This window comes from Carcharodon carcharias, chromosome 7 (assembly GCF_017639515.1).
Source record: "Carcharodon carcharias isolate sCarCar2 chromosome 7, sCarCar2.pri, whole genome shotgun sequence".
Taxonomy (NCBI): Eukaryota; Metazoa; Chordata; class Chondrichthyes; order Lamniformes; family Lamnidae; genus Carcharodon; species Carcharodon carcharias.
In genome coordinates this window covers 95,646,485-95,673,496 of record NC_054473.1, presented here as the reverse complement: position 1 = coordinate 95,673,496, position 27,012 = coordinate 95,646,485, and the positions used below count along the sequence as shown (strand labels likewise).

The 27,012-nt window shown below is 50.8% G+C and overlaps 1 protein-coding gene across 1 annotated transcript in view; it reads left to right on the top strand.

Annotated features, from left to right (window-relative positions):
- The window catches only part of LOC121280021 (docking protein 4-like), a 117,612-nt gene extending 90,855 nt beyond the window's left edge, over positions 1–26,757 (top strand). The window contains exon 4 of the mRNA XM_041191650.1: positions 26,597–26,757. Coding sequence (XP_041047584.1) covers positions 26,597–26,757 — 161 coding nt within the window. The remainder of the gene's footprint in view (positions 1–26,596) is intronic.
- The last annotated feature ends 255 nt before the right edge of the window (positions 26,758–27,012 follow it).

The following is a 27,012-nucleotide window of genomic DNA, read 5'->3' as shown; positions in this document are numbered from 1 at the left end:
AGTCAAAGTGTGTGGGAATGTATCCCAGCATGCGTCAGCATCTGTGAAACCTGTACCCAGTTAGACTAACTGTGTGTGACTTGTAGCCCAGTGAGAGTCAGTGTGTGGAACTGTACCCCAGGGAGAGTCAGTGCGTATGGAACTGTGCCCCAGTGAGAGTCGGTGTGTCGGGAACTGTACCCGAGTGAGAGTTGGTGCATGTAGACCTGCACCCCAGTGAGAGTTGGTGTCTGTGGAACTGTACCCCAGTGTGAGTCGGGGTTTGTGAAACTCGTAGCCTAGTGAGAGTTGGTGTGTGTGGATGTGTATCACAGTGAGAGTTGGTGTGTATGGAACTGTGCCCCAGAGAGAGTCAGTGTGTGTGGAACTGTACCACAGTGAGAGTCAGTGTGTGTGGAACTGTATCCCAGTGAGGGTCCGCTTGTGTGGAACTGTTTCCAAGTTAAAGTTAGTGTGTTTGGAACTGTATCCCGGTGAGAGTCAGTGTGTATGGGACTGCACCCCAGTGAAAGTCAGTGTGTGTGGAACCTGTACCCCAATGTGAGTCAGTGTTCATGGAACCCATACCCCAGTGAGATTCAGTGTGTGTGGAACACATACCCCAGTGACAGTGTGTGTCAAATTGTTCCCCAGTTAGAGTCCATGTGAGTGGAACACGTACCCTATTGAGAGTTTGTGTGTGGAAGCTGTACCCCAGTGAGAGTCAGTGTGTGTGCAACTGTGCCCCAGAGAGTGTCAGTATGTGTAGAACTGTACCCTAATGAGAGTCAGTGTTTGTAGAAACCATACCCTAGTGAGAGTCAGTGTGTGTGGAACTGTACTCCAGCGAGAGTTGGTGTGCGTAGATCTGCACCCCAGTGAGTGTTGGTGTTTGTTTAACTGTAACCCTGGGAGAGTCAGTGTATGTGGAACAGTGCCCCAGAGTCAGTGAGTGTTGAACTGTACCCAGTGAGGGTCAGCCTCTGCGGAACTGTATCTCAATGAGAGTCATTGTGTGTGGAACCCGTCCAATAGTTAGAGCCTGTGATGTGGGAATGTACCACAGTGAAAGTCAATGGGTGTGGGAATATATCCCAGCGTGCGTCAGCGTCTGTGAAACCTGTACCCAATTAGACTAAGTGTGTGTGACTTGTAGCCCAGTGAGAATCAATGTGTGGAACTGTACCCTAGTGAGAGAGAGTCTTTGTAGGACCAGTACCCCAGTGAGAGTTAGTGTGTGTGGAGCTGTACCCCAGTGAGGGTCCGCTTGTGTGGAACTGTATCCAAGTGAAAGTAAGTGTGTTTGGAATTGTATCCGAGTGACAGTCAGTGTGTATGGAACTGTACCCCAGTGAGTGTTGGTGTGTGTGGAACTGTACCCCAGAGAGAGTCAGTGTGTGTGGAACTGTACCATAGTGCGAGTCAGAGTTTGTGGAACTGTACACCAGTGAGAGTCGGTGTGTGTGGAAATGTACCCTAGTGAGCGTTGGTGTGTGTAGAACTGCACCCCAGTGAGAATTGGTGTGTGTAGAACTGCAGCCCGGTGAGAGTTGGTGTGTGTGGAACTGTGCCCCAGAGCCAGTCAGTGTATGTGGAACTGTACCACAGAGAGAGTCAGTGTGTGTGGAACTGTACACCATTGAGAGTCGGTGTGTGTGTGCAACTGTACCCCAGTGAGAGTCAGTGGTTGTGGAACTCGTACCCTATTGAGAGTTGGTCTGTATGGAACTGTACCCCAGTGAGTGTCCGCTTGTGTGGAACTGTATCCAAGTGAAAGTAAGTGTGTTTGGAATTGTATCCGAGTGACAGTCAGTGTGTATGGAACTGTACCCCAGTGAAAGAAATTGTACGTGGAACCCGTACCCCAGTGAGAGTCTGTTTTCATGGAACCCGTACCCCAGTGAGAGTCAGTGTGTGTGGAATACATACCCCTAGGACAGTCAGTGTGTTTTGAATTGTACCCCAGTTAGAGTCCATGTGAACGGAGCACCTACCCTATTGAGATTTGGTGTGTGTGGAAATGTACCCCAGTGAGAGCCAGTTTGTTTGGAATAGTTCCCCAGGAGAATCAGTGTGTATGGAACTGTGCCCCAGAGAGAGTCAGTGTGTGTGAAACTGTACCACAGTGAGAGTCAGAGTTTGTGGAACCCGTACCCTAGTGAGAGTTGGTGTGTGTGGAACTATACCCCAGTGAGTGTTGGTGTGTGTGGAACTGTACCCCAGAGAGAGTCAGTGTGTGTGGAACTGTACCATAGTGCGAGACAGAGTTTGTGGAACTGTACACCAGTGAGAGTCGGTGTATGTGGAAATGTACCCTAGTGAGCGTTGGTGTGTGTAGAACTGCAGCCCGGTGAGAGTTGGTGTGTGTGGAACTGTGCCCCAGAGCCAGTCAGTGTGTGTGGAACTGTACCACAGAGAGAGTCAGTGTGTGTGGAACTGTACACCATTGAGAGTCGGTGTGTGTGTGCAACTGTACCCCAGTGAGAGTCAGTGGTTGTGGAACTCGTACCCTATTGAGAGTTGGTCTGTATGGAACTGTACCCCAGTGAGTGTCCGCTTGTGTGGAACTGTATCCAAGAGAAAGTCAGTGTGTGTGGAACTTTACCCTAGGGAGTGTCAGTGTGTATGGAACTGTGCCCCAGAGAGAGTCAGTGTGTCTGGAACTGTACCACAATGAGAGCCAGTGTGTGCAGCATCCATACCCCAGTGAGAGTCAGTGTGTGTTGAAACCGTACTCCAGTGAGAGTCAGAGTTTGTGGGAATGTACCCCAGTCAAAGTAAGCGTATGTGGAATTGTAGCTCAGTCAGAGTCAGCGTGTGTGGGATCTGTACGCCAGTGAGAGTCAGAGTGTGTGGAACCCGTACCATAGTTAGAGCCTGTAATGTGGGACTGTTCCACTGTGAGAGTCAGTGTGTGTGGAACTGTATCACAGTGATAGTCAGCGTGTGTGGAACTCTACACCAGTGAGTCTCAATTTGTATGGTACAGTACTGCAGTGAGTGTCAGTGTGTGTGGAACGGGATCTCAGTGAAATTCAGTGTGTGTTGAACTGTACCCCCGTGAGTGTCAGCGTGTGCGGAACTGTATCTCAATGAGAGTCAGTGTGTGGAACCCGTACCATAGTTAGAGCCTGTCATGTGGGACTGTACCACAGTGAAAGTCAATGTGTGTGGGAATGTATCCCAGCGTGCGTCAGCGTCTGTGAAATCTGTACCCAATTACACTAAATGTGTGTGACTTGTACCCCAGTGAGAGTCAGTGTGTGGAACTGTACCCCAGAGAGACAGAGTCCTTGTAGGACCAGTAACACAGTGAGAGTCAGTGTGTGTGGAACTGTACCCCAGTGGGAGTCAGTGTTTTTGTAACTAGTACCCTAGAGAAAGTTGATGTGTGTAGAGCTGTACCCCAGTGAGAGTTGGTGTGTGTGGAACTGTACCGCGGGGATCGTCAGTGTGTATGGAACTGTGCCCCAGAGCGAGTCAGTGTGTGTAGAACTGTACCACAGAGAGAGTCAGTGTGTGTAGAACTGTACACCAGTGAGTGTTGGTGTGTGCGGAACTGTACCCCAGTGTGAGTCGGGGTTTGTGGAACTCGTAGCCTAGTGAGAGTTGGTGTGTGTGGATATGTACCACAGTGAGAGTTGGTGTGTATGGAACTGTGCCCCAGAGAGAGTCAGTGTGAGTGGAACTGTACCACAGTGAGAGTCAGTGTGTGTGGAACTGTATCCCAGTGAGGGTCCGCTTGTGTGGAACTGTTTCCAAGTTAAAGTTAGTGTGTTTGGAACTGTATCCTGGTGAGAGTCAGTGTGTATGGGACTGTACCCCAGTGAAAGTCAGTGTGTGTGGAACCCGTACCCCAATGTGAGTCAGTGTTCATGGAACCCGTACCCCAGTGAGATTCAGTGTGTGTGGAACACATACCCCAGTGACAGTGTGTGTCGAATTGTTCCCCAGTTAGAGTCCATGTGAGTGGAACACGTACCCTATTGAGAGTTTGTGTGTGGAAGCTGTACCCCAGTGAGAGTCAGTGTGTGTGCAACTGTGCCCCAGAGAGAGTCAGTGTGTGTAGAACTGTACCATAGTGAGAGTCAGTGTTTGTAGAATCCAAACCCTAGTGAGAGTCAGTGTGTGTGGAACTGTACTCCAGTGAGGGTTGTTCTGTGTAGATCTGCACCCCAGTGAGTGTTGGTGTTTGTGGAACTGTAACCCTGGGAGAGTCAGTGTATGTGGAACAGTGCCCCAGAGTTAATGTGTGTGGAACTGTACCCAGTGAGGGTCAGTGTGTGCGTAACTGTATCTCAATGAGAGTCATCGTGTGTGGAACCCGTACCTTAGTTAGAGCCTGTGATGTGGGAATGTACCACAGTGAAAGTCAAAGTGTGTTGGAATGTATCCCAGCGTGCGTCAGCGTCTGTGAAACCTGTACCCTATTAGACTAAGTGTGTGTGACTTGTAGCCCAGTGAGAATCAGTGTGTGGAACTGTACCCCAGTGAGAGAGAGTCCTTGTAGGACCAGTACCCTAGTGAGAGTCAGTTTGTGTGGAACTGTACCCCAGTGAGGGTCCGCTTGTGTGGAACTGTATCCAAGCGAAAGTAAGTGTGTTTGAAATTGTATCCTAGTGACAGTCATTGTGTATGGAACTGTACCCCAGTGAAAGAAATTGTACGTGGAACCCGTACCCCAGTGAGAGTCAGTGTGTGTGGAACACATACCCCTTGGACAGTCAGTGTGTTTCGAATTGTACCCCAGTTAGAGTCCATGTGAATGGAACACCTACCCTATTGAGATTTGGTGTGTGTGGAAATGTACCCCAGTGAGAGTCAGTGTGTGTGGAATAGTTCCCCAGGAGAGTCATTGTGTATGGAACTGTGCCCCAGAGAGAGTCAGTGTGTGTGAAACTGTACCATAGTGAGAGTCAGAGTTTGTGGAAACCGTACCCTAGTGAGAGTCGGTGTGTGTGGAACTATACCCCAGTGAGTGTTGGTGTGTGTGGAACTGTACCCCAGAGAGAGTCAGTGTGTGTGGAACTGTACCATAGTGCGAGTCAGAGTTTGTGGAACTGTACACCAGTGAGAGTCGGTGTGTGTGGAAATGTACCCTAGTGAGCGTTGGTGTGTGTAGAACTGCACCCCAGTGAGAATTGGTGTGTGTAGAACTGCACCCCGGTGAGAGTTGGTGTGTGTGGAACTGTACGCCGGGGAGAGTCAATGTGTGTGGAACTGTGCCCCAGAGCGAGTCAGTGTGTGTGGAACTGTTCCGCAGAGAGAGTCACTGTGTGTGGAACTGTACACCAGTGAGAGTCGGTGTGTGTGTGCAACTGGATCACAGTGAGAGTCAGTGTTTTTGGAACTCGTACCCTAGTGAGAGTTGGTGTGTTTAGAAGTGTACCCCAGTGAGAGTTGGTGTGTGTCGAACTGTACCCCAGTGAGAGTCAGTGTTTCTGGACCTTTACCCCCGGGAGAGTCAGTGTGTATGGAACTGTGCCCCAGAGAGAGTCAGTGTGTGTGGAACTGTACCACAGTGAGAGTTAGTGTTTGTGGAACTCGTAGCCTAGTGAGAGTTGATGTGTGTGGAAGTGTACCCCAGTGAGAGATGGTGTGTATGGAACTGTGCCATAGAGAAAGTCAGTGTGTGTGGAACTGTACCACAGTGAGATTCAGTTTTTGTGGAACTGTACCCCAGTGAGGGTCCGCTTGTGTGGAACTATATCCAAGTGACAGTCAGTGTGTTTGCAACTGTATCCGGTGAGATTCAGTGTGTATGGGACTGTACCCCAGTGAAAGTCAGTGTGTGTGGAACCCGTACCCCAGTGAGAGTCAGTGTTCATCAAACCCGTACCCCAGTGAGATTCAGTGTGTGTGGAACACATACCCCAGTGACAGTGTGTTTCAAATTGTTCCCCAGTTAGAGTCCATGTGAGTGGAACACGTACCCTATTGAGAGTTGGTGTGTGTGGATCCTGTACCCAAGTGAGAGTCAGTGTGTGTGCAACTGTGCCCCAGAGAGAGTCAGTGTGTGTAGAACTGTGCCATAGTGAGAGCCAGTGTTTGTGGAAACCATACCCTAGTGAGAGTCAGTGTGTGTGGAACTGTACCCCACTGAGAGTCGGTGTGTGTAGAACTTTTCCCCAGTGAGAGTTGGTGTTTGTGGAACTGTATCCCTGGGAGAGTCAGTGTATGTGGAACAGTGCCCCAGAGTTAATGTGTGTGGTACTGTACCCAGTGAGGGTCAACGTGTGCGGAACTGTATCTCAATGAGAGTCATTGTGTCTGGAACACGCACCTTAGTTAGAACCTGTGATGTGGGAATATACCACAATGAAAGTCAATGTGTGTGGGAATGTATTCCAGCGCGCATCAGAGTCTGTGAAACCTTTACCCAATTAGACTAAGTGTGTGTGACTTATAGCCCAGTGAGAGTCAGTGTGTGGAACTGTACCCCGTGAGAGAGAATCCTTGTAGGGCCAGTACCCCAGTGAGTGTCAGTGTGTGTGGAACTGTACCCCAGTGAGAGTCGGTGTGTATGGAACTGTACCACAGTGAGAGTCAGTGTTTTTGGTACTCGTACCCTAGTGAAAGTTGGTGTGTGGAGAACAGCACCCCAGTGAGAGTTGGTGTGTGTGGAACTGTACCCCGGGAGAGTCAGTGTGTATGGTACTGTGCCCCAGAGTGAGTCAGTGCATGTGGAACTGTACCCCAGTGAGAGTCATTGTTCATGGAACCCGTACCCCTGTGAGATTCTGTGTGTGTGGAACACATACCCCAGTGACAGTGTGTGTTGAATTGTTCCCCAAGTAGAGTCCATGTGAGTGGAACCCGTACCCTATTGAGAGTTCGTGTGTGTAGAACCTGTACCCCAGTGAGAGTCTGTATGTGTGCAACTGTGCCCCAGAGAGAGTCAGTGTGTGTAGAAATGTATGATAGTGAGAGTCAGTGTTTGTGGAACACATACCGTAGTGAGATTGAGTGTGTCTGGAAATGTACCCCAATGAGAGTTGGTGTGTGTAGAACTGCACCCCAGTGAGAGTTGGTGTGTGTGGAACTGTACCCCGGTGAGAGTCACTGTGTGTGGAACTGTAACCCAGGGAGAGTCAGTGTATATGGAACAGTGCCCCAGAGAGAGTGTGTGTGGATCTGTACCCCAGTGATGGTCGCTTGTGTGGAACTGTATCCAAGTGAAAGTAAGTGTGTTTTGAAATGTATCCCAGTGACAGACAGTGTGTATGGAACTGTACACCAGTGAAAATCAGTGTGTGTGGAACCCGTACCCCAGTGAGATTCAGTGTTAATCGAACCCGTACTCCAGTGAAAGTCAGTGTGTGTGGAACACATACCCCAATCACAGTCAGTTTGTGTCGAATTGTACCCTAGTTAGAGTCCATGTGAGTGGAACACATACTCTAGTGAGATTTGGTGTCTGTAGAAATGTAGCCCTTTGAGAGTCAGTGTGTGTGGAATAGTACCCGAAGGGAGTCGGTGTGTATGGAAATGTGCCCCAGAGAGAGTCAGTGTGTGTGGAACTGTACCATAGTGAGAGTTGGTGTGTGTAGAACTGCACCCCAGTGAGAGTTGGTGTGAGTGGAACTCTTACCCCGGGGAGAGTCAGTGTGTATGGAATTGTGCAGCAGAGCGAGTCAGTGTGTGTGGAACTGTACCACAGAGAGAGTCAGTGTGTGTGGAACTGTACACCAGTGAGAGTCGGTGTGTGTGTGCAACTGTACCCCAATGAGAGTCAGTGTTTGTGGAACTCGTACCCTAGTGAGAGTTGGTGTGTGTAGAAGTGTACCCCAGTGAGAGTTGGTGTGTGTGGAAATGTACTCCAGTGAGAGTCAGTGTGTCTGGAACTTTACCCTAGGGAGAGTCAGTGTGTATAGAACTGTGCTCCAGAGAGAGTCAGTGTGTGTGGAACTGTACCACAGTGAAAGTCAGTGTGTGTGGAACTGTACCCCAGTAAGGGTCTGCTTGTGTGGAATTGTATCCCAGTGAAAGTAAGTGTGTTTGGAACTGTATCACAATGACAGTCAGTGTGTATGGAACTGTACCCCAGTGAAAGACAGTGTGTGTGGAACCCGTACCCCAGCGAGAGTCTGTTTTCATGGAACCCATACCCCAGTGACAGTCGGTGTGTGTGGAATACATACCCCTATGACACTCAGTGTGTTTCGAATTCTACCCCAGTTAGAGTCCATGTGAGTGGAACACCTACCCTAGTGAGATTTGGTGTATGTGGAAATGTACCCCATTGAGAGTCAGTGTGTGTGGAATAGTACCGCAGGAGAGTCAGTGTGTATGGAACTGTGCCCCAGAGAGAGTCAGTGTGTGTGGAACGGTACCATAGTGTGATTCAGATTTTGTGGAACCCGTACCCTAGTGAGTCGGTGTGTGTGGAACTATACCCCAGTGATAGTTGGTGAGTGTAGAACTGCACCCCAGTGAGAGTTGGTGTGAGTGGAACTCTTACCCCGGGGAGAGTCAGTGTGTATGGAATTGTGCCTCAGAGCGAGTCAGTGTGTGTGGAACTGTACCACAGAGAGAGTCAGTGTGTGTGGAACTGTACACCAGTCAGAGTCGGTGTGTATGTGCAACTGGATCACAGTGAGAGTCAGTGTTTTTGGAACTCGTAGCCTAGTGAGAGTTGGTGTGTGTAGAAGTGTACCCCAGTGAGAGTTGGTGTGTGTCGAACTGTACACCAGTGAGAGTCAGTGTGTCTGGAACTTTACCCCAGGGAGAGTCAGTGTGTATCGAAATGTGCCCCAGAGAGGGTCAGTGTGTGTGGAACTGTATCACAGTGAGAGTCAGTGTTTGTGGAACTCGTAGCCTAGTGAGAGTTGGTGTGTGTGGGAATGTACACTAGTAAAAGTAAGCGTATGTGGAATTGTACCTCAGTCAGAGACAGCGTGTGTGGGATCTGTACGCAAGTGAGAGTCAGAGTGTGTGGAACCCGTACCCCATTGAGAGTCGGTGTGTGTGGAACCCGTACAACACTGAGAGTCAGCATGTGTGGAACGGTACCCCAGTGAGTCTCAATTTTTATGGAACAGTACCGCAGTGAGTGTCAGTGTGTGTGGAATTGTACCCCAGTGAGTGTCAGCGTGTGTGGAACTGTATCACAGTGAGAATCAGTGTGTGTGGAATGGGATCTCAGTGAAATTCAGTATGTGTGGGACTGTACCCCAGTGAGTGTCAGTGGGTGTGGAACTGTGCCCAGTGAGGGTCAGCGTGTGCGGAACTGTATCTCAATGAGGCTCATTGTGTATGGAACCCGTACCATAGTTAGAGCCTGTCATGTGGGGCTGTAGCACAGTGAAAGTCAATGTGTGTGGGAATGTATCCCAGCGTGCGTCAGCGTCTGTGAAACCTCTACCCAATTAGACTAAGTGTGTGTGACTTGGACCCCAGTGAGAGTCAGTGTGTGGAACTGTTCCCCAGTGAGAGAGAGTCCGTGTAGGACCAGTATCCCAATGAGAGTCAGTTTGTGTGGAACTGTACCTCAGTGAGAGTCGGTGTGTGTGTGGAACTGTAACCCAGTGAGAGTTGGTGTGTGTGGAAATGTATCCCAGTGAGAGTCACTGTGAGTGGAACTGTAACCCAGGGAGAGTCTGTGCGTATGGAACAGTGCCCCAGAGTCAGTGTGTGTGGATCTGTACCCAAGTGAGGGTCGCTTGTGTGGAACTGTATCCAAGTGAAAGTAAGTGTGTTTGGAACTGGTTCCCAGTGACAGTCAGTGTGTATGGAACTGTACCCCAGTGAAAGTCAGTGTGTGTAAACCCGTACCATAGTGAGAGTCAGTGTGTGTGGAACACATAAGCCAATGACAGTCAGTGTGTGTCGAATTGTACCCCAGTTAGAGTTAATGTGAGTGGAACACGTACCCTAGTGAGATTTGGTGTGTGTGCAAATGTATCCCAGTTAGAGTCAATGTGTGTGGAACAGTACCCCAGGAGAGTCAGTGTGTGTGGAACTGTGCCCCAGAGTCATTGTGTGTGGAACTGTACCATAGTGAGAGTCAGTGTTTTTGGAACCCGTACCGTAGTGAGAGTCGGTGTGTGAGGAACTGTATTCCAGTGAAAATCAGTGTGTGTGGAATCCGTACCCCAGTGAGATTCAGTGTTTATGGAACCTGTAACTTGGTGAGAGTCGGTGTGTGTGGAACTGTACCCCAGTGAGCGTTGGTGTGTGTGGAACTGCACCCCAGTGAGAGTCAGTGTGTGTGGAAATGTACCCCGGGAAGAGTCAGTGTGTCTGGAACTTTACCATAGGGAGAGTCAGTGTGTAAAGAACTGTGCTCCAGAGAGAGTCAGTGTGTGTGGAACTGTACCACAGTGAAAGTCAGTGTGTGTGGACCTGGACCCTAGTAAGGGTCCGCTTGTGTGGAACTGTATCCAAGTGAAAGTAAGTGTGTTTGGAACTGTATCGCAATGACAGTCAGTGTGTATGGAACTGTTCCCCAGTGAAAAAAAGTGTGTGCGGAACCCGTACCCCAGCGAGAGTCTGTTTTCATGGAACCCGTACCCCAGTGAGAGTCGTTGTGTGTGGAACACGTACCCCTATGACAGTCAGTGTGTTTCGAATTCTACCCCAATTAGAGTCTATGTGTGTGGAACTCGTACCCTAAGGAGAGTTGGTGTGTGTAGAAGTGTACCCCAGTGAGAGTTGGTGTGTGTGGAACTGTACCCCAGTGAAAGTTGGTGTGTGTAGCACTGCACCCCAGTGAGAGTTGGTGTGTGTGGAACTGTACGCAGGGGAGAGTCAGTGTGTATGGAACTGTGCCACAGAGCGAGTCAGTGTGTGTGGAACTGTACCACAGAGAGAGTCAGTGTGTGTGGAACTGTACACCAGTGAGAGTCAGTGTGTGTGTGCAACTGTACCCCAGTGAGATTCAGTGTTTGTGGAACTCGTACCCAAGTGAGAGTTGGTGTGTGTAGAAGTGTACCCCGGTGAGAGTTGGTGAGTGTGGAACTGTACTCCAGTAGAGTCAGTGTGTGTGGAAATTTACCCCAGGGAGAGTCAGTGTGTATGGAACTGTGCCCCAAAGAGAGACAGTGTTTGTGGAACTGTACCACAGTGAGGGTCAGTGTGTGTAACTGTACCCGAGTGAGGCTCCGCTTGTGTGGAACTGTATCCAAGTGAAAGTCAGTGTGTTTGGAACTGGATCCCAGTGAAAGTCAGTTTCTGTGGAACCCGTACTCCAGTGAGAGTCACTGAGTGTGGAACACATACCCCAGTGACAGTCAATGTGTGTTGAATTGTACCCCAGTTATAGTCCATGTGAGTGGAACACGTACCCTAGTGAGAGTTGGTGTGTGTGGAACTGTACCCCAGTGAGAGTCAGTGTGTGTGTACCTGTACCCCAGGGAGAGTCAGTGTGTATGGAACTGTGCCCCAGAGAGAGTCAGTGTGCGTGAAACTGTACCACAGTGAGAGCCTGTGTGTGTGGGACTGTACCCCAGTGAGGGTCAGTGTGCGTCGAAATGAACCCCAGTGAGAGTCAGTGTGAATGAAACTGTATCCCAGTGAGAGTCTGTGTGTATGGAACTTTACCCCAGTGATTGTCAATGTGTGGAATCCGTACCCCTGTGAGATTCAGTATGAATGGAACCCGTACCCCAGTGATAGTCAGTGTGTGTGGAACACATACCCCAGTGACAGTCAGTGTGTGTCGAATTGTACCCCAGTTAAAGTCCATGTGAGTGAAACCCGTTCAAATGAAAGTGAGTGTGCATGTAACCCATACAGCAGTGAGGGTTAATGTGTGTGGAACTCATACACCAGTGAGAGTCAGCATGTGTGGGACCAGTACCCCAGTGAGAGTCAGTGTATGTAGAACAGTACCCCAGTGAGAGCCGATGTGTGTGGAACCCATAATCCAGTGAGGGTCAGTGTGCCTGGAACCCGTGCCCCAGTGAGAGTGATGGTGTGAGGATCAGTTCCCAAGTGAAAGTCAGTGTGTGCGGAACCCATACGCCAGTGAAAGTAAGCGCGTGTGGGACTGTACCCCAGTGAGTGTCAGTGTGTGTGGAACTGTACCCTAATGAGAGTCAGCATGTTCAGAACTGTATCAAAGTGAGTGTCAACGTTTGTGGAACTGTACTCCTTTGAGTGTCAATTTGTGTGGAACTGCCGGCAGTTGAGCGTCGGTGTGTGTGGAACTGTACCCCAGCGTATGTCAGTGTGTGTGGAACTGTTCCCCAATGAGAGTCAGCATGTGAGGAACTGTACGCCAGTGAGTCAGTGTGTTTGTAACTGTACCCCATTGAAAGTCAGCGTGTGTGGAACTGTACCCCAATGAGTGTCAGTGTGTGTTGAACTGGGACCCCAGTGAGAGTCGGTGTGTGTGGAGGCTCTTCCCTTGTGTGGAACTAAATCCCAGTGAGAGTCAATGTGTGTGGAACTGTATCCCAGTGATAGTCTGCGTGTGTGGAACTGTACCCCAGTGTGTCTCAATTTGTGTGGAACTGTACCCCATTGAGAGTCTGTGTTTGTGGAACTGTACCCCAGTGAGTGTCTGTGTGTGTGCTGAACTCTACCCCAGTGAGAGTCGGTGTGTGTGGAACTGTATTCCAGTAAGAGTCAGTGGGTGTGGTACTGTATCCCAGTGAGAGTCAGTGTGTGTAGAACTGTATCTCAGTGAGATTCAGAGTGTGTGGAACTGTACCCCAGTGAGTGTCAGTGTGTGTGGAACTGTATCCAGTGAGGGTCAGCATTTGCGGAACTGTATCTCAATGAGAGTCAGTGTGTGTGGAACCAGTACCCCAGTTAGAGCCTGTGATGTGGGACTGTACCACAATGAAAGTCAATGTGTGTGGGAATGTATCCCAGCCTGCGTCAGCGTCTGTGAAACCTGGACCCAGTTAGACTAAGTTTGTGTGCTCTTACCCCAGTGAGAGTCAGTGTGTGGAACTGTACCCCAGTGAGAGAGAGTGCATATGGGACCAGTACCCCAGTTAGAGTCAGTGTATGATGAACTGTACCCCAGTGAGAGTCGGTGTGAGTGGAACTGTACCCCAGTGAGAGTCAGTGTTTGTGGAAACCGTACCCTAGTGAAAATCGGTGTGTGTGGAACTGTACCCCTGTGAGAGTTGGTGTGTGTGGAACTGTACCCCAGTGAGTGTCAGTGTTTGGAACTCTACCCCAGTGAGAGTCAGTGTGTGTTGAACTGGGACCCCGGTGAGAGTCGGTGTGTGTGGAGGCTCTTCCCTTGTGTGGAACTATATCCCAGTGAGAGTCAATGTGTGTGGAACTGTATCCCAGTGATAGTCAGCGTGTGTGGAACTGCACACAAGTGAGAGTCAATGTGTGTGGAACTGTACCCCAGTGTGTCTCAATTTGTGTGGAACTGTACCCCATTGAGAATCTGTGTTTGTGGAACTGTACCCCAGTGAGTGTCTTTGTGTTTGTTGAACTCTACCCCAGTGAGAGTCGGTGTGTGTGGAACTGTACCCCATTGAGAGTCTGTGTTTGTGGAGCTGTACCCTAGTGAGTGTCTGTCTGTGTGGAACTCTACCCTAGTAATTGTCGGTGTGTCTGGAACTGAATTCCAGTGAAAGTAAGTAGGTGTGGAACGGGATCTCAGTGAAATTCAGTGTGTGTGGAACTGTACCCAGTGAGGGTCAACGTGTGTGAAACTGTATCCCAATGAGAGTCAGTGTGTGTGGAACCCGTACCCTAGTTAGAGCCTGTGATGTGGGACTGTACCACAGTGAAAGTCAATGTGTGTGGGAATGTATCCCAGCGTGCGTCAGCGTCTGTGAAACCTGTACACAATTAGACTAATTGTGTGTGACTTGTACTCCAGTGAGAGAGAGTGCGTATAGGACCAGTACCCCAGTGAGAGTCAGTTTGTGTGGAACTGTACCCAAGTGAGAGTCGATGTGTGTGGAACTGTAACCCAGTGAGAGTTGGTGTGTGTGGAACTGTACCCCAGTGAGTCAGTGTGTGTGGAACTATAACCCAGGGAGAGTCAATGTGTATGGAACAGTGCCCCAGAGTCAGTGTGTGTGGATATGTACCAGATTGAGAATCAGTGTGTGTGGAACTGTACCCCAGTGGGGGTCGCTTTTGTGGATCTGTATCCAAGTGAAAGTCAGTGTGTTTGGAACTGTATCCCAGTGACAGTCAGTGTGTATGGAACTGTACCCTAGTGAAAGTCAGTGTGTGTGGAACCCATACCCCAGTGAGAGTCAGTGTTCATGGAACCCGTACCCCAGTGAGAGTCACTGAGTGTGGAACACATACCCCAGTGACAGTCAGTGTGTGTTGAATTGTACCCTAGTTAGAGTCCATGTGAGTGGAACACATACCCTAGTGAGAGTTGATGTGTGTGGAACTGTACCCCAGTGAGAGTCAGTGTGTGTACAACTGTAACCCAGTGAGTGTCAGTGTGTGGAACACAACCGCAGTGAGTGTCAGTGTGTGTTGAACTGGGACCCCAGTGAGAGACGGTGTGTGTGGAGGCTCTTCCCTTGTGTGGAAATCTATCCCAGTGAGAGTCAATGTGTGTGGAACTGTATCCCAGTGATAGTCAGCATGTGTGGAACTGCACCCCAGTGAGAGTTAATGTGTGTGGAACTGTATCCCAGTGATAGTCAGCGTGTGTGGAACTGTACCCCAGTGTGTCTCAATTTGTGTGGAACTGTACCACATTGAGAGTGTGTGTTTGTGGAACTGTCCCCCATTGAGAGTCTGTGCGTGTGCTGAACTGTACCCCATTGAGAGTCGGTATGTGTGGAACTGTATCCCAGTGAGAGTCAGCATGTGTGGAACTGTACCCCAGTGATTGTCTGGCTGAGTGGAACTCTACCCCAGTGAGTGTCGTAGTGTCTGGAACTGTATTCCAGTGAGAGTCAGTGGGTGTGGAACTGTATCCCAGTGAGAGTCAGTGTGTGTGGAACTGTACCCTAGTGAGTGTCAGTGTGTGTGGAATCCGTATCCCAGTGAGATTCAGTGTTTATGGAACCCTTACCCCAGTGATAGTCAGTGTGTGTGGAACACATACCCCAGTGACAGTCAGTGTGTGTCGAATTGTACCCCATTTAGAGTCCATGTAAGTGAAACCCGTTCAAATGAATGTGAGTGTGCATATAACCCATACAGCAGTGAGGGTCAATGTGTTTGGAACCCATACACCAGTGAGAGTCAGCATGTGTGGAACCCATACCCCAGTGAGAGTCAGTGTGCCTGGAACCCGTGCCCCAGTGAGAGTGATGGTGTGTGGATCAGTTCCCAAGTGAGAGTCAGTGTGTGCGGAACCCGTACACCAGTGAGAGTAAGTGCTTGTGGGACTGTACCCCATTGAGTGCGTGTGTGTGGAACTGTACCCTAATGAGAGTCAGCATGTTCGGAACTGTATTCCAGTGAGAGTCAACGTTTGTTGAACTGTATCCCTGTGAGAGTCAGCGTGTGTGGAACTGTACCCCAGTGAGTGTCAATTTGTGTGGAACTGTAGCCAGTTGAGCATCTGTGTGCGTGGAACTGTACCCCAGCGTATGTCATTGTGTGTGGAACTGTACCCTAATGAGAGTCAGCATGTGAGGAACTGTATGCCAGTGAGTCAGTGTGTTTGTAACTGTACCCCATTGAAAATCAGCGTGTGTGGAACTGTACCCTAGTGAGAGTCAGTGTGTGTGGAACTGTAACCCAGTGAGTGTCAGTGTGTGGAACTCTACCCCAATGAGAGTCAGTGTGTGTTGAACTGGGACCCCAGTGAGAGACGGTGTGTGTGGAGGCTCTTCCCTTGTGTGGAACTACATCCCAGTGAGATTCAATGTGTGTGCAACTGTATCCCAGTGATAGTCAGCATGTGTGGAACTGCACCCCAGTGAGAGTCAATGTGTGTGGAACTGTATCCCAGTGATAGTCAGCATGTGTGGAACTGTACCCCAGTGTGTCTCAATTTGTGTGGAACTGTACCCCATTGAGAGTGTGTGTTTGTGGAACTATACCCCAGTGAGAGTGTGTGTGTGTGCTGAACTCTACCCCATTGAGAGTCGGTATGTGTGGAACTGTATCCCAGTGAGTGTCTGGCTGAGTGGAACTCTACCCCAGTGAGTGCCATAGTGTCTGGAACTGTATTCCAGTGAGAGTCAGTGGGTGTGGAACTGTATCCCAGTGAGATTCAGTGTGTGTGGAACTATACCCTAGTGATTGTCAGTGTGTGTGGAATCCATACCCCAGTGAGATTCAGTGTTTATGGAACCCGTACCCCAGTGATAGTCAGTGTGTGTGAGTGAGGGTGCATGTAACCCATACAGCAGTGAGGGTCAATGTGTTTGGAACCCATACACCAGTGAGAGTCAGCATGTGTGGGACCAGTACCCCAGTGAGAGTCAGTGTATGTAGAACTGTACCCCAGTGAGAGCCGATGTGTGTGGAACCCATACCCCAGTGAGAGTCAGTGTGCCTGGAACCCGTGCCCCTGTGAGAGTGATGTTGTGTGGATCAGTTCCCCAATGAGAGTCAGTGTGTGCGGAACCCGTACACCAGTGAGAGTAAGTGCGTGTGGGACTGTACCCCATTAAGTGTTAGTGTGTGTGGCTCTGTACCCCAATGAGAGTCAGCATGTTCGGAACTGTATCCCAGTGAGAGTCAATGTTTGTGGAACTGTATCCCTGTGAGAGTCAGCGTGTGTGGAACTGTACCCCCGTGAGTGTCTGGCTGTGTGGAACTCTACCCCAGTGAGTGTCGTTGTGTCTGGAACTGTATTCCAGTGAGAGTCAGTGGGTGTGGAACTGTATCCTAGTGAGAGTCACTGTGTGTAGAACTGTATCCCAGTGAGCGTCAGTGTGTGTGGAACTGTATCCCAGTGTGGGTCAGTGTTTGTGGAACTGTACCCCAGTGAGTGTCAGTGTGTGTGGAACTGTACCCAGTGAGAGTCAGTGTGTGTGGAACTGTACCCCAGTGAGTGTCACCTTGTGTGGAAATGTATCCTAGTGAGAATCAGCGTGTTTGGAACTGTACCCCAGTGAAAGTTAGCGTGTGTGGAACTGGACCCCTGTGAGAGTCAGTGTGTGTGGAACTGTACCCCAGTGAGTGTCAGTCTATGGAACTGTACCCCAGTGAGAGTCAGTGTGTGTTGTACCGGCACCCCAGTGAGAGACGGCGTGTGTGGAGGCTGTTCCCTCGTGGATGATACTGAACCAGATGGGGGCTACAATAATTGTGATGGTTTGGTGGTCATCATTATTGTGGCTATCTTTATGGGCTGTAGGTTTTGCTGAGCTGGTGCACGCCTAACTCTTTCGAGCTTAAATTAGCGTGTGATGACATTGCATGAGCATCCCAATGTCATCACGCACTTGTGTGATATTTTGGTGGGCAGGTGCACATGGGAGCTTGATCCACACCTCCTGTTAATTACAAACCCAATTAAGGCCTTTTAAAAGACAGTTAAGCTGGAATTTTCATCACTTGTGTTATTTTGCACTCTTCAAATGAGCAAAACAGGCAGGTGGGCATCCGACAATTTGCTAAACCTCATCCACGAGCAGGATAAAAAAGGCCAACAGCATTGTCAGTGTGGGTAGTCTGGAGTTTGGGAGACAGTTTTCTGCTAGTTGCTTATTGGTACTTGGCAGTTTCATCTCTCTTCAGGGCTTCATTGATAGCATTTCCAGGCTTCGTTTCAGGCTTCATTGTTCTCTGCCAAGCCCCTGGGTGATTCAGACCATGTGGACCCTTCCAGATATCAAACAGCCTTCCCTTACCCTGGGAGTGGGGATTGTGGTCTCTGCTGGATGCATCACCTCTGAGGAAGAAGAAAGGGGCAGAAGGAAGAGGAGGCCAGGAGTCCCTCTGAGGCTTCTGGGGGAGGGACCTGTGGGAGGACAGGCATTGGCACAAGGGGGTATGGGGCCAAGAGGAAGCCCAAAGCGGAAGAGGCCATAGAAAATGGCACTATCCTGCTGCCAGGGTTTACAGGCGGCGATGCAGCTACCTCAATATGTCCGAGGCACAATGCTGAAGGAGGCTCTGCCTCTCCAGGGAGAACGTGACCTCCATTTGACAGGTGATCGGGCCTGAGATCAGCTCTGACTGTGTGGGTGGACACCCCATGCCACTGGTACTGAAGGTCACAGTGGCCCTCAGCTCCTATGCCTCCGGCTCTTTCCAGGGGTCTGCAGGTGCCCCGCATCCAGGGTGCTATAGACTGTACACATGTGGCCATCAAGGCGCCAGCAGATGAGCCCGGTGCCTTTGTCAACAGGAAGGGCTTCCACTCCATGAACATGCAGATAGCGTGTGACCACAGGATGCTGATTCTGCAAGTTTGTGCAAGGTACCCAGGCAGCTCCCATGATGCCTACATCCTAAGGCACTCCCAGGTGCCGGGGCTCTTCAGTGCTCCGGCTCAGCTAGATGGATGGCTGCTGGGTGACAAGGGCTATCCCCTTGGAAGGTGGCTCATGACGCCTCTCCCCATCCAAGAACAGAAGCTGAGGAGCGCTACAATAGGAGCCATGGCTGTGATGGAGAGAGTCATCAGTCTTCTCAAGATGCACGTCCGATGCTTGGACTGCTCAGGGGGAGCACCACAATACCGCCTAGAGTGGGTGTCACTGATTGTGGAAAGCGCAGCAGCCACTTTGTGGCACTGAAAAGAGGGGACCCACTGGAGGAAGGGGATGTTGACACAGCTCCACAGGCCCCTCGCATCCTGCATTACATACTGGCATACCCTGCACCAGAAAGAAAAATTATGAAGTATATTCAGACCATCAGAACCAAAGCAAATTTAATGTTATCATCATGTTGGAATCATTATGACATTACCATTACTGGTGTTGATGTCCACACCAGCAGACTTATAAACTAAATAAAAATGAACAGAAAATCATCCATGAAGAGTCCCTGTTATGCTCATGGTGCCTTAAAAATACGTTTGCAAATGCTGCGTCTTGGTGCCACACCCGGCCCACCCCCCTCGCTGGCTCCAGCATTGGAGACAGCTGCTCACTCTGCTGTCTTGATGACCTTGGCAGTTGTCCTCTGGCCCGTGGAACCTGTGCTGGTCGTGGCTGGGAGGGAGTGACCATTGCCAGGGTTGGCATCTCCCCAGTCGCTGCAGCCTTACCAGGTGCCACAGTTACTGGCAGAGGGGCAGAGGAGCTGCTGCCATCATCCAGAGAGCCCTGAGAGGAGCCCACAGAGATGACAAGCAGCTTGAGCGCCAATGTGAGGTCACTCTAGACCTCCCAGCTCACCATTGATGGACGGGCACCAAGCCATTCATCTCCCACACGGACACTGACCACCTGAGGTCATTGACTGTGTGAGGATTTGCAGGTCTGAGCGCAACCACAGGAACCCCTGATTCTGTCCCTGGAGCTGCCTCTCCATGAGAGTCGCCACTCTCTCAATGGTGGGGGCAGTGCGCTCGGCCATGAGGGTCAACGCAGTGCTCATGCATTGCATGGAATCCTCCATAACAGAGCCCATGGCAAGTATACCCTCATGGGTCTCCACCAGATCCTCCCTCACATCTCGCTAGACATCCAGCATCTGCTGCCTAATGGTCGACTCCAGAGGCTCATCATCAGCCTTCAAGGGAGGTCGTGTCTCACTAACTTGATTGAGTTTTTCGAGGAATTGACAAAGGTGATCAATGATGGAAGGGCAGTGGATGTTATATACATGGATTTCAGTAAGGCCTTTGACAAGGTCCCTCATGGCAGACTGGTACAGAAGGTAAAGTCACACGGGATCAGAGGTGAGCTGGCAAGATGGATACAGAATTGGCTTGGTCATAGAAGACAGAGGGTAGCAGTGGAGGGGTGCTTTTCTGTATGGAGAGCTGTGGAATTCCGTAGGGATCAGTGTTGGGACCTTTGCTGTTTGTAGTATACATAAATGATTTGGAGGAAAATGTAACTGGGCTAATTAGTAAGTTTGCAGACGAAACCAAGGTTGGAGGAGTTGCAGATAGTGAATAGGATTGTCAAAGGATACAACGGGATATAGATCGATTGGAGACTTGGGCGTAGAAATGGCAGATGGAGTTTAATCCGGACAAAAGCGAGGTAATGCATTTTGGAAGGTCTAATACAGGCAGGAATTATACAGTAAATGTCAGAACCCTTAAGTGCATTGACGGGCAGAGGGATCTGGGTGGAGGTCCACAGGTCACTGAAAGTGGCAACGCAGGTGGATAAGGTGGTCAGGAAGCCATATGGCATGCTTGCCTTCATCGGCAGGGGTATTGAGTATAAAACAAGTTCTGTTGAAGGGTCATGAGGACTCGAAACATCAACTCTTTTCTTCTCCGCCGATGCTGCTAGACCTGCTGAGTTTTTCCAGGTAATTCTGTTTTTGTTTTGGATTTCCAGCATCTGCAGTTTTTTTGTTTCTATATCTGCATTGAGTATAAAAGCTGGGAAGTCATGCTGCAGCTGTATAGAACCTTGGTTAGGCCACACTTGGAATATTGCATGCAATTCTAGTCACCACATTACCAGAAGGATATGGAGGTGTTGGAGAGGGTGCTGGGGAGGTTTACAAGGATGCTGCCTGGTCTGAAGGTTATTAGCTATGAGGAGACGTTGGAGAAACTCGGATTGTTCTCACTGGAGAGACGGAGATTGAGGGTTGACTTGATAGAAGTTTACAAAATTATGAGTGGCATGGACAGAGTGGATAGTCAGAAGTTTTTTCCCAGGGTGGAAGAGTCAATTACTAGGGGACATAGATTTAAGGTGAGAGGAGAAAACTATAGAGGAGATGTGCGGGGCAAGTTTTTTACACAAAGGGTAGTGAGTGTCTGGAATTCGCTGCCAGAGGAGGTGGTGGAAGCAGGTACGATAGTGGTGTTTAAGAGGCAGCTTGACAAATACATAAATAGGATGGGAATAGAGGGATATGGACACCGGAAAGGCAAAATGTTTTAGTTGACGGGCAATATGATCGGCGCAGGCTTGGAGGGCTGAAGGGCCTGTTCCTGTGCTGTACTTTTCTTTGTTCTTTGTTCTTGTTCAACTGAGCATTGGCCTGCTCCCCAGCAGTCCTCCGACTGGCGGTGCCCTGGGTACTCTCTGCCTCCGTCTGCACCTCAAGCAAGTGTGAAGTGCCCTCACCAATGTGCACTGAGATACCAGCCACAAATCTAAGTGCTGGTATCTGCGCTGGTACCTGCTTCAGAGAGCTGGTGTGACGCAGGTGACAGGGATGCCCGTTGATCCTCCAGCGTAAGGGGTGTCCCTTCGGGGTCCAGAGAGCAAGTGTGTGCTGGTGAAAGTAAAAGGGGAGAGTGAGGACATGTCATTAGTTTAAGTGTTCACCCTATCACTGTGCATGCCAGGACTCTGGTGAGACAATGGAGATCTGCATCATGGTGCCCTCGTCTTCCAATGATCAATGGGGACACCAGGTTCGAGGCTTCCATCAATGAAGAGACTGCACTAGAATGGTTGCACAATCCGAAAGTCTCACCTCTGTGCACTGCGCCCTTAACCTCATCTGACACCCCAGCATCTCCGTGCCTGGTTGCATGGGGAGCGTGCTGGCTCTCCAGCACGAGGACTTACTGCTCGAACCCGCTGAGCAGCAGCAGGGTGGGCGAGCCTCTGCCTGTACGTGCCCTCTCTGCTTGGTTATGGCTCGTATTCTCCTGAAAGGACAGGAGCATTGATTAGTCCACTCTCTACCTGCAGCACCATTGCAGCCTGGCCAACCCAAGCTGAGGAACACCTGGCAGGGCACATCCAAGTTGTGGCCCTCGAGCCACAAGGCACTCAGTCCAAGAAGCCAGGACTCACCCCCTTGGCCAGTTCTGTTGCACTCAGACTCCAGCACCCAATGTCCACCAGGGGACAGCCACATCTTAACACTTCTGCACTGACACATGCCAACAGAGTACTCATCCTTCCTGAGCACAGCAGGTCACTGAAGCGCTTCTGGCACTGCACCCCTATGTGCCGCACCACACCATGGCTGCTAACCAGCACTGCCACCTCCTCCTATGCCCTCTTTGTGAGGTGCAGTGGCCTCCTCCTCCTATCACTGGGGACAAGGGTGTCCCTCCAGGCAGCCACCTCCTCCAGGAGGGTGGTGAGGCACTCATCAGAAAAGCGGGGGCCCGAGTGCCCACCTGACTTGCCCTCCTGCCTGCTGTGTCCAGCCACATTCAACTTGATACTTGAATATTGGAAGGTCAAAGGAGACTTCCAGTTCTTCCACAGCATCGTTCAAGGGGCTGCCTGGGCTGTTTTTAAACCAGCTGTTGAGTCACCATTGGACCTGGTGGTTGACAGGCACCCACCCTGCCTGGCTCTCCCAGACCATTGGGGAGCCGTGTTTCATGCTGGGCAGGCCTTCATTGGTGGATTGTGGGTGGCGGGCATTTCCCGGCTGACACCAGGCCCGCCAATCGCACCCACCCGCCAACCTGAAAATCCTGGTCTGAATATATTCCAGGTCGATTAATGAATTGAATTGAAGTTCCACTAGCTTCCATGATGGAATTGAAGCCGTGTCCCAGCAGCATAGCCTCTGGATTACTACTCCTGTCACATTACCACTTTGCTCCTTAACCCCTCTTTTGAAGATTTGCCTCTGTTCCTCAATGCTGCCCAGTGATTGGAATATTTTGAATCTGTTGGAGGGGGCGGGCTGGAAGCTGTCTAACATCTCCTTGCCCTTCACTTTCCTCACTGCAAATGGCCATCCCTGCCTTCTTCAGCATCTGCTGGGTCTTGCTTAACACAGAGCTGTTGGTCAGCATCAGCATCTCCACATGTCCAGACATCTTGCAGGGATGAGCCCCAACTGCTACTGATGCATATATCATTCTAGGTGTTACCACCTAGAGACCTCCATGTCATTTTGTGGATGTCCTTGTGTTTGAAGAAGTTATTCCCAATGCTGAACCCACTGCTGTTATAGAAGGTGAGCAAACACCCACTCTTTCCACTGAGTATACTGAGAGACCCGGTCATACCGCTCAGCCTTTGCCAGTTGTCATTGAACTCAGAACAAAAACAGAATTACCTGGAAAAACTCAGCACGTCCAGCAGCATCGACGGAGAAGAACAAGAACATCATTGAACTCAGCGTTGAGGTAACTGATCAGTAGCTTGATAATAGCTGGGTCCCTCAGCACACGTGTGCTACAATTCCTCTCCCCCTCTGTGACTGTCTCTGTTGCTGCAAAAACCTGCAGGTCAGTGACTTTGGCATCCCTTGTGTGGAATCTGGAGGTGATGATGTGATAGTTTACTGACTTCAACACTGATAAGCATCTGTTGAGTATGAGGCTGGCTCCATAGGTGTGGCGTTCTTCCTGCACAGAGGACAGGATCATCAGCCACTCACCACTGATTTGCCCTCAGTCTGTCCACCACATCTCATTGATCAACACAGAAGAGGAACCAACAAAGAGCAGTGGATCACTGACCCAACAGGGAAGCTTACTGATGAAAGAAAGCTGAAAAAGAGCAAGAGGGACCAGGAAAAGAATGTTGAACAAAGATAAGGTGATGAGAAGTACAGAACATTGGATAAAACCATGAAGACGAGCTGCAGGAGAGACAAACAAGGGTGGACAGAGTTAAAACGTAGCAGCAAATCGGAGCAACTCTGAGATGTTGAACAGGAGCTTACAAGAACTGACTGGCTCAAGATGCAACACCACTGGACCAATCAAAGGCCAGGACAGCAGGGTTCTATTGCTGGACGAGGAGCAGGAGAAAAGGCGGTGGAACACTTTCGGGAGATTCTCAACCAGCCCAGCCCAGCCCCATGTACCCAGCACCGCACCTCAGCAACTGAACGTCAACCTGGAAGAAATTTCCAGATCCAACCTCCAAAGATCAACCAAGAGCCTAAAGAACAACAAGCCTCCTGGGATCAGCAAGATACCAGCAGAGCTGCTGGAACATGGCAAGATCACCATCACAACACAGCTCATATGAACATATTGGACCAAATTTTGCTACCAAGGCACGTGCCCGACCCAAATGGGCGCAAGATCAGGTGAGCGCCCTGACATCGTCGCGCGATATTTCGTTTGGCAGGAGCGTGCAACAGTCGGAGTTACACCCACCGAAAGTTAAGCCCATTAATGGCCCAACGGTCAGACGTTTTTGTGGCTCACCCAATGTTGCGGTTGGGAGACGGGTCAATCGGCCAGCCGGACTTTACATTTTTGCTCGAAACTCATCAAAGATCGGAATGAAATCTCCGTTAGGATTTAAAATAAAAAGAAATATCTGGGGACTTTTTTTATGAGGTCTGCTTTCAGGTGCTTGATTGTGCTGCATGGACATTTTTGTAGCATTTTTGTGCTTTATTTTAGTATTTGGAGATCACTGGAGACTCTCACCAGCACCCGTGGTGAAGCTGGTGCCTGCCCTCTCCCCGCCCCAGCTGGCAGTGCTGAGCCTTCCTCAGGGTGTGTTTTATGCTGACTGGCTGGAAGGCATTTTACATCCACTGCCAGATGCGGCAACCTCAGTGTACCCTGAGGGTTAAGTTCAGGCCGTGAACATATGAAATAGGAGCAGAAGTCGGCCATTCAACCCCTTGTGTCTGCTGCCCCATTCAATAAGATCATGGTTAATCCGTTAGTGTTTAGAATTCCACATTTCCATCTACCCCCGATAACCTTTGATTCCCTTGCCGAACAAGAATCTATCTGCACCCACCATAAAAATATTCAATGACCCCGCCTCCGCCACCTTCTAAAGCAGAGAGTTCCAAAGTTACACAACCCTCAGAAAAAAATTCTCCTCATCTCTGATCCCTAATTTTAAAACAGTGCCCCCTAGTTCTGGACCCACCCACAAGAGGAAACATCCTTTCCACGTCCACCTTGTCAAGGCCGTTCAGGATCTTGTATACTTCAATCAAATCACCCCTCACTCTTCTAAACTCCAGTGTTCCCTCCAACAACTCTCAGCATCCCTTCATCTGTCATGGCAGGAACCTCACCCACTCACCTTCCCGGCACCCACGGCAACCCCAACCCTCACCACCCGCCCACCCGACCGACTCACACTGCCCCCCCAACCCTCACCACCCGCCCACTCACCCTACCGACTCACAGTGCCCCCCCAACCCTCACCACCCGCCCACCCACCCTACCGACTCACAGTGCCCCCCCCAACCCTCACCACCCGCCCACCCACCCTACCGACTCACACCACCCCCCCAACCCTCACCAACTGCCCACCCACCCTACCGACTCACACTGCCCCCCCAACCCTGACAACCCGCCCACCCACCCTACCGACTCACAGTGCCCCCCCAACCCTCACCACCCGCCCAGCCACCCTACCAACTCACACTGCGCCCCAACCCTCACCACCCGCCCACCCACCCTACCGACTCACACTGCCCCCCCAACCCTCACCACCCGCCCACCCACCCTACCAACTCACACTGCGCCCCAACCCTCACCACCCGCCCACCCACCCTACCAACTCACACTGCGCCCCAACCCTCACCAACTGCCCACCCACCCTACCGACTCACACTGCCCCCCCAACCCTGACAACCCGCTCACCCACCCTACCGACTCACAGTGCCCCCCCCAACACTCACCACCTGCCCACTCACCCTACCGACTCACAATGCCCCCCAACCCTCACCACCCGCCCACCCACCCGACCGACTCACACTGCCCCCCAACCCTGACCACCCTACCGACTCACACTGCCCCCCAACCCTCACCACCCGCCCACCCACCCTACCGACTCACACTGCCCCCCAACCCTCACCACCTGCCCACCCACCCGACCGACTCACAATTCCCCCCAACCCTCACCACCCACCCACCCACCCACCCTACCGACTCACACTGCCCCTCAACCCTCACCACCCACCCACCCACCCTACCGACTCACACTGCCCCCCAACCCTCACCACCTGCCCACCCACCCTACCGACTCACACTGCCCCCCAACCCTCACCACCCACCCACCCACCCTACCGACTCACACTGCCCCCCAACCCTCACCACCTGCCCACCCACCCGACCGACTCACAATTCCCCCCAACCCTCACCACCCGCCCACCCACCCGACCGACTCACACTGCCCCCCAACCCTCACCATCCGCCCACCCACCCTACCGACACACACTGCCCCCCAACCCTCACCATCCGCCCACCCAGCCTACTGACACACACCGCCCCCCAACCCTCACCACTCGCCCACCCAACCTATCGACTCATACTGCCCCCAATCCTCACCATCCCTTCCTATCAACAATTCCTTCAGTATGCCCCCCCAAGCCTCATCAGTTGACACCGTAGGGTCCCACTTCTGAACCCATTTCCCCTCACCGCCCCATGCCCATTCACACCCACAGCCACCCCGCCAACCCCAGCTTCATGCTAGCCTGGAGGATGGGTAATTTTTCAGCTCCTGCCCCATTACTCCCAACTGCACGCCCCACCCACACTCTTCCATTAAAGCCGTTACTGGTGAACTGGAACATTCCACACTCAGTCGAAGACATTAGCACAACACCACTGTCACACTCAGAGTGAGAGTCAGTGCGTGTGTAACTGCACCCTAGTGTGTCAGACCTTTCCAGGTCGGGTTAGCCTGTATTTTTAACAAAGAGCTGTGTATTATTGTCTGATGTTTGATTGTTTCCGTAACCTGTGATAACACATTCTTCACAGAGTTGGAAGCTGAGGAATGGTACAAGATTCTCTCCATCGAGTGCCTTGGGGCAAGGCTCAATGACATCACATCGGGCGAACCAGAACTGCTCGCTGCTGGAGTTGTGTGTGAGCAGAATGGTGAGAATTTCTCACACTGTGAAAAGTGTGTTTGTGGGTAAAGTGTGTCTCTGTGACTGTGTGTAAAGGGTGTCTCTGTGTCTTTGTGTGTAAAGGGTGTCTCTGTGTCTTTGTGTGTAAAGGGTGTCTCTGTGTCTTTGTGTGTAAAGGGTGTCTCTGTGTCTTTGTGTGTAAAGGGTGTCTCTGTGTGTAAAGGGTGTCTCTGTGTGTAAAGGGTGTCTCTGTGTGTAAAGGGTGTCTCTGTGTGTAAAGGGTGTCTCTGTGTGTAAAGGGTGTCTCTGTGTGTAAAGTGTGTC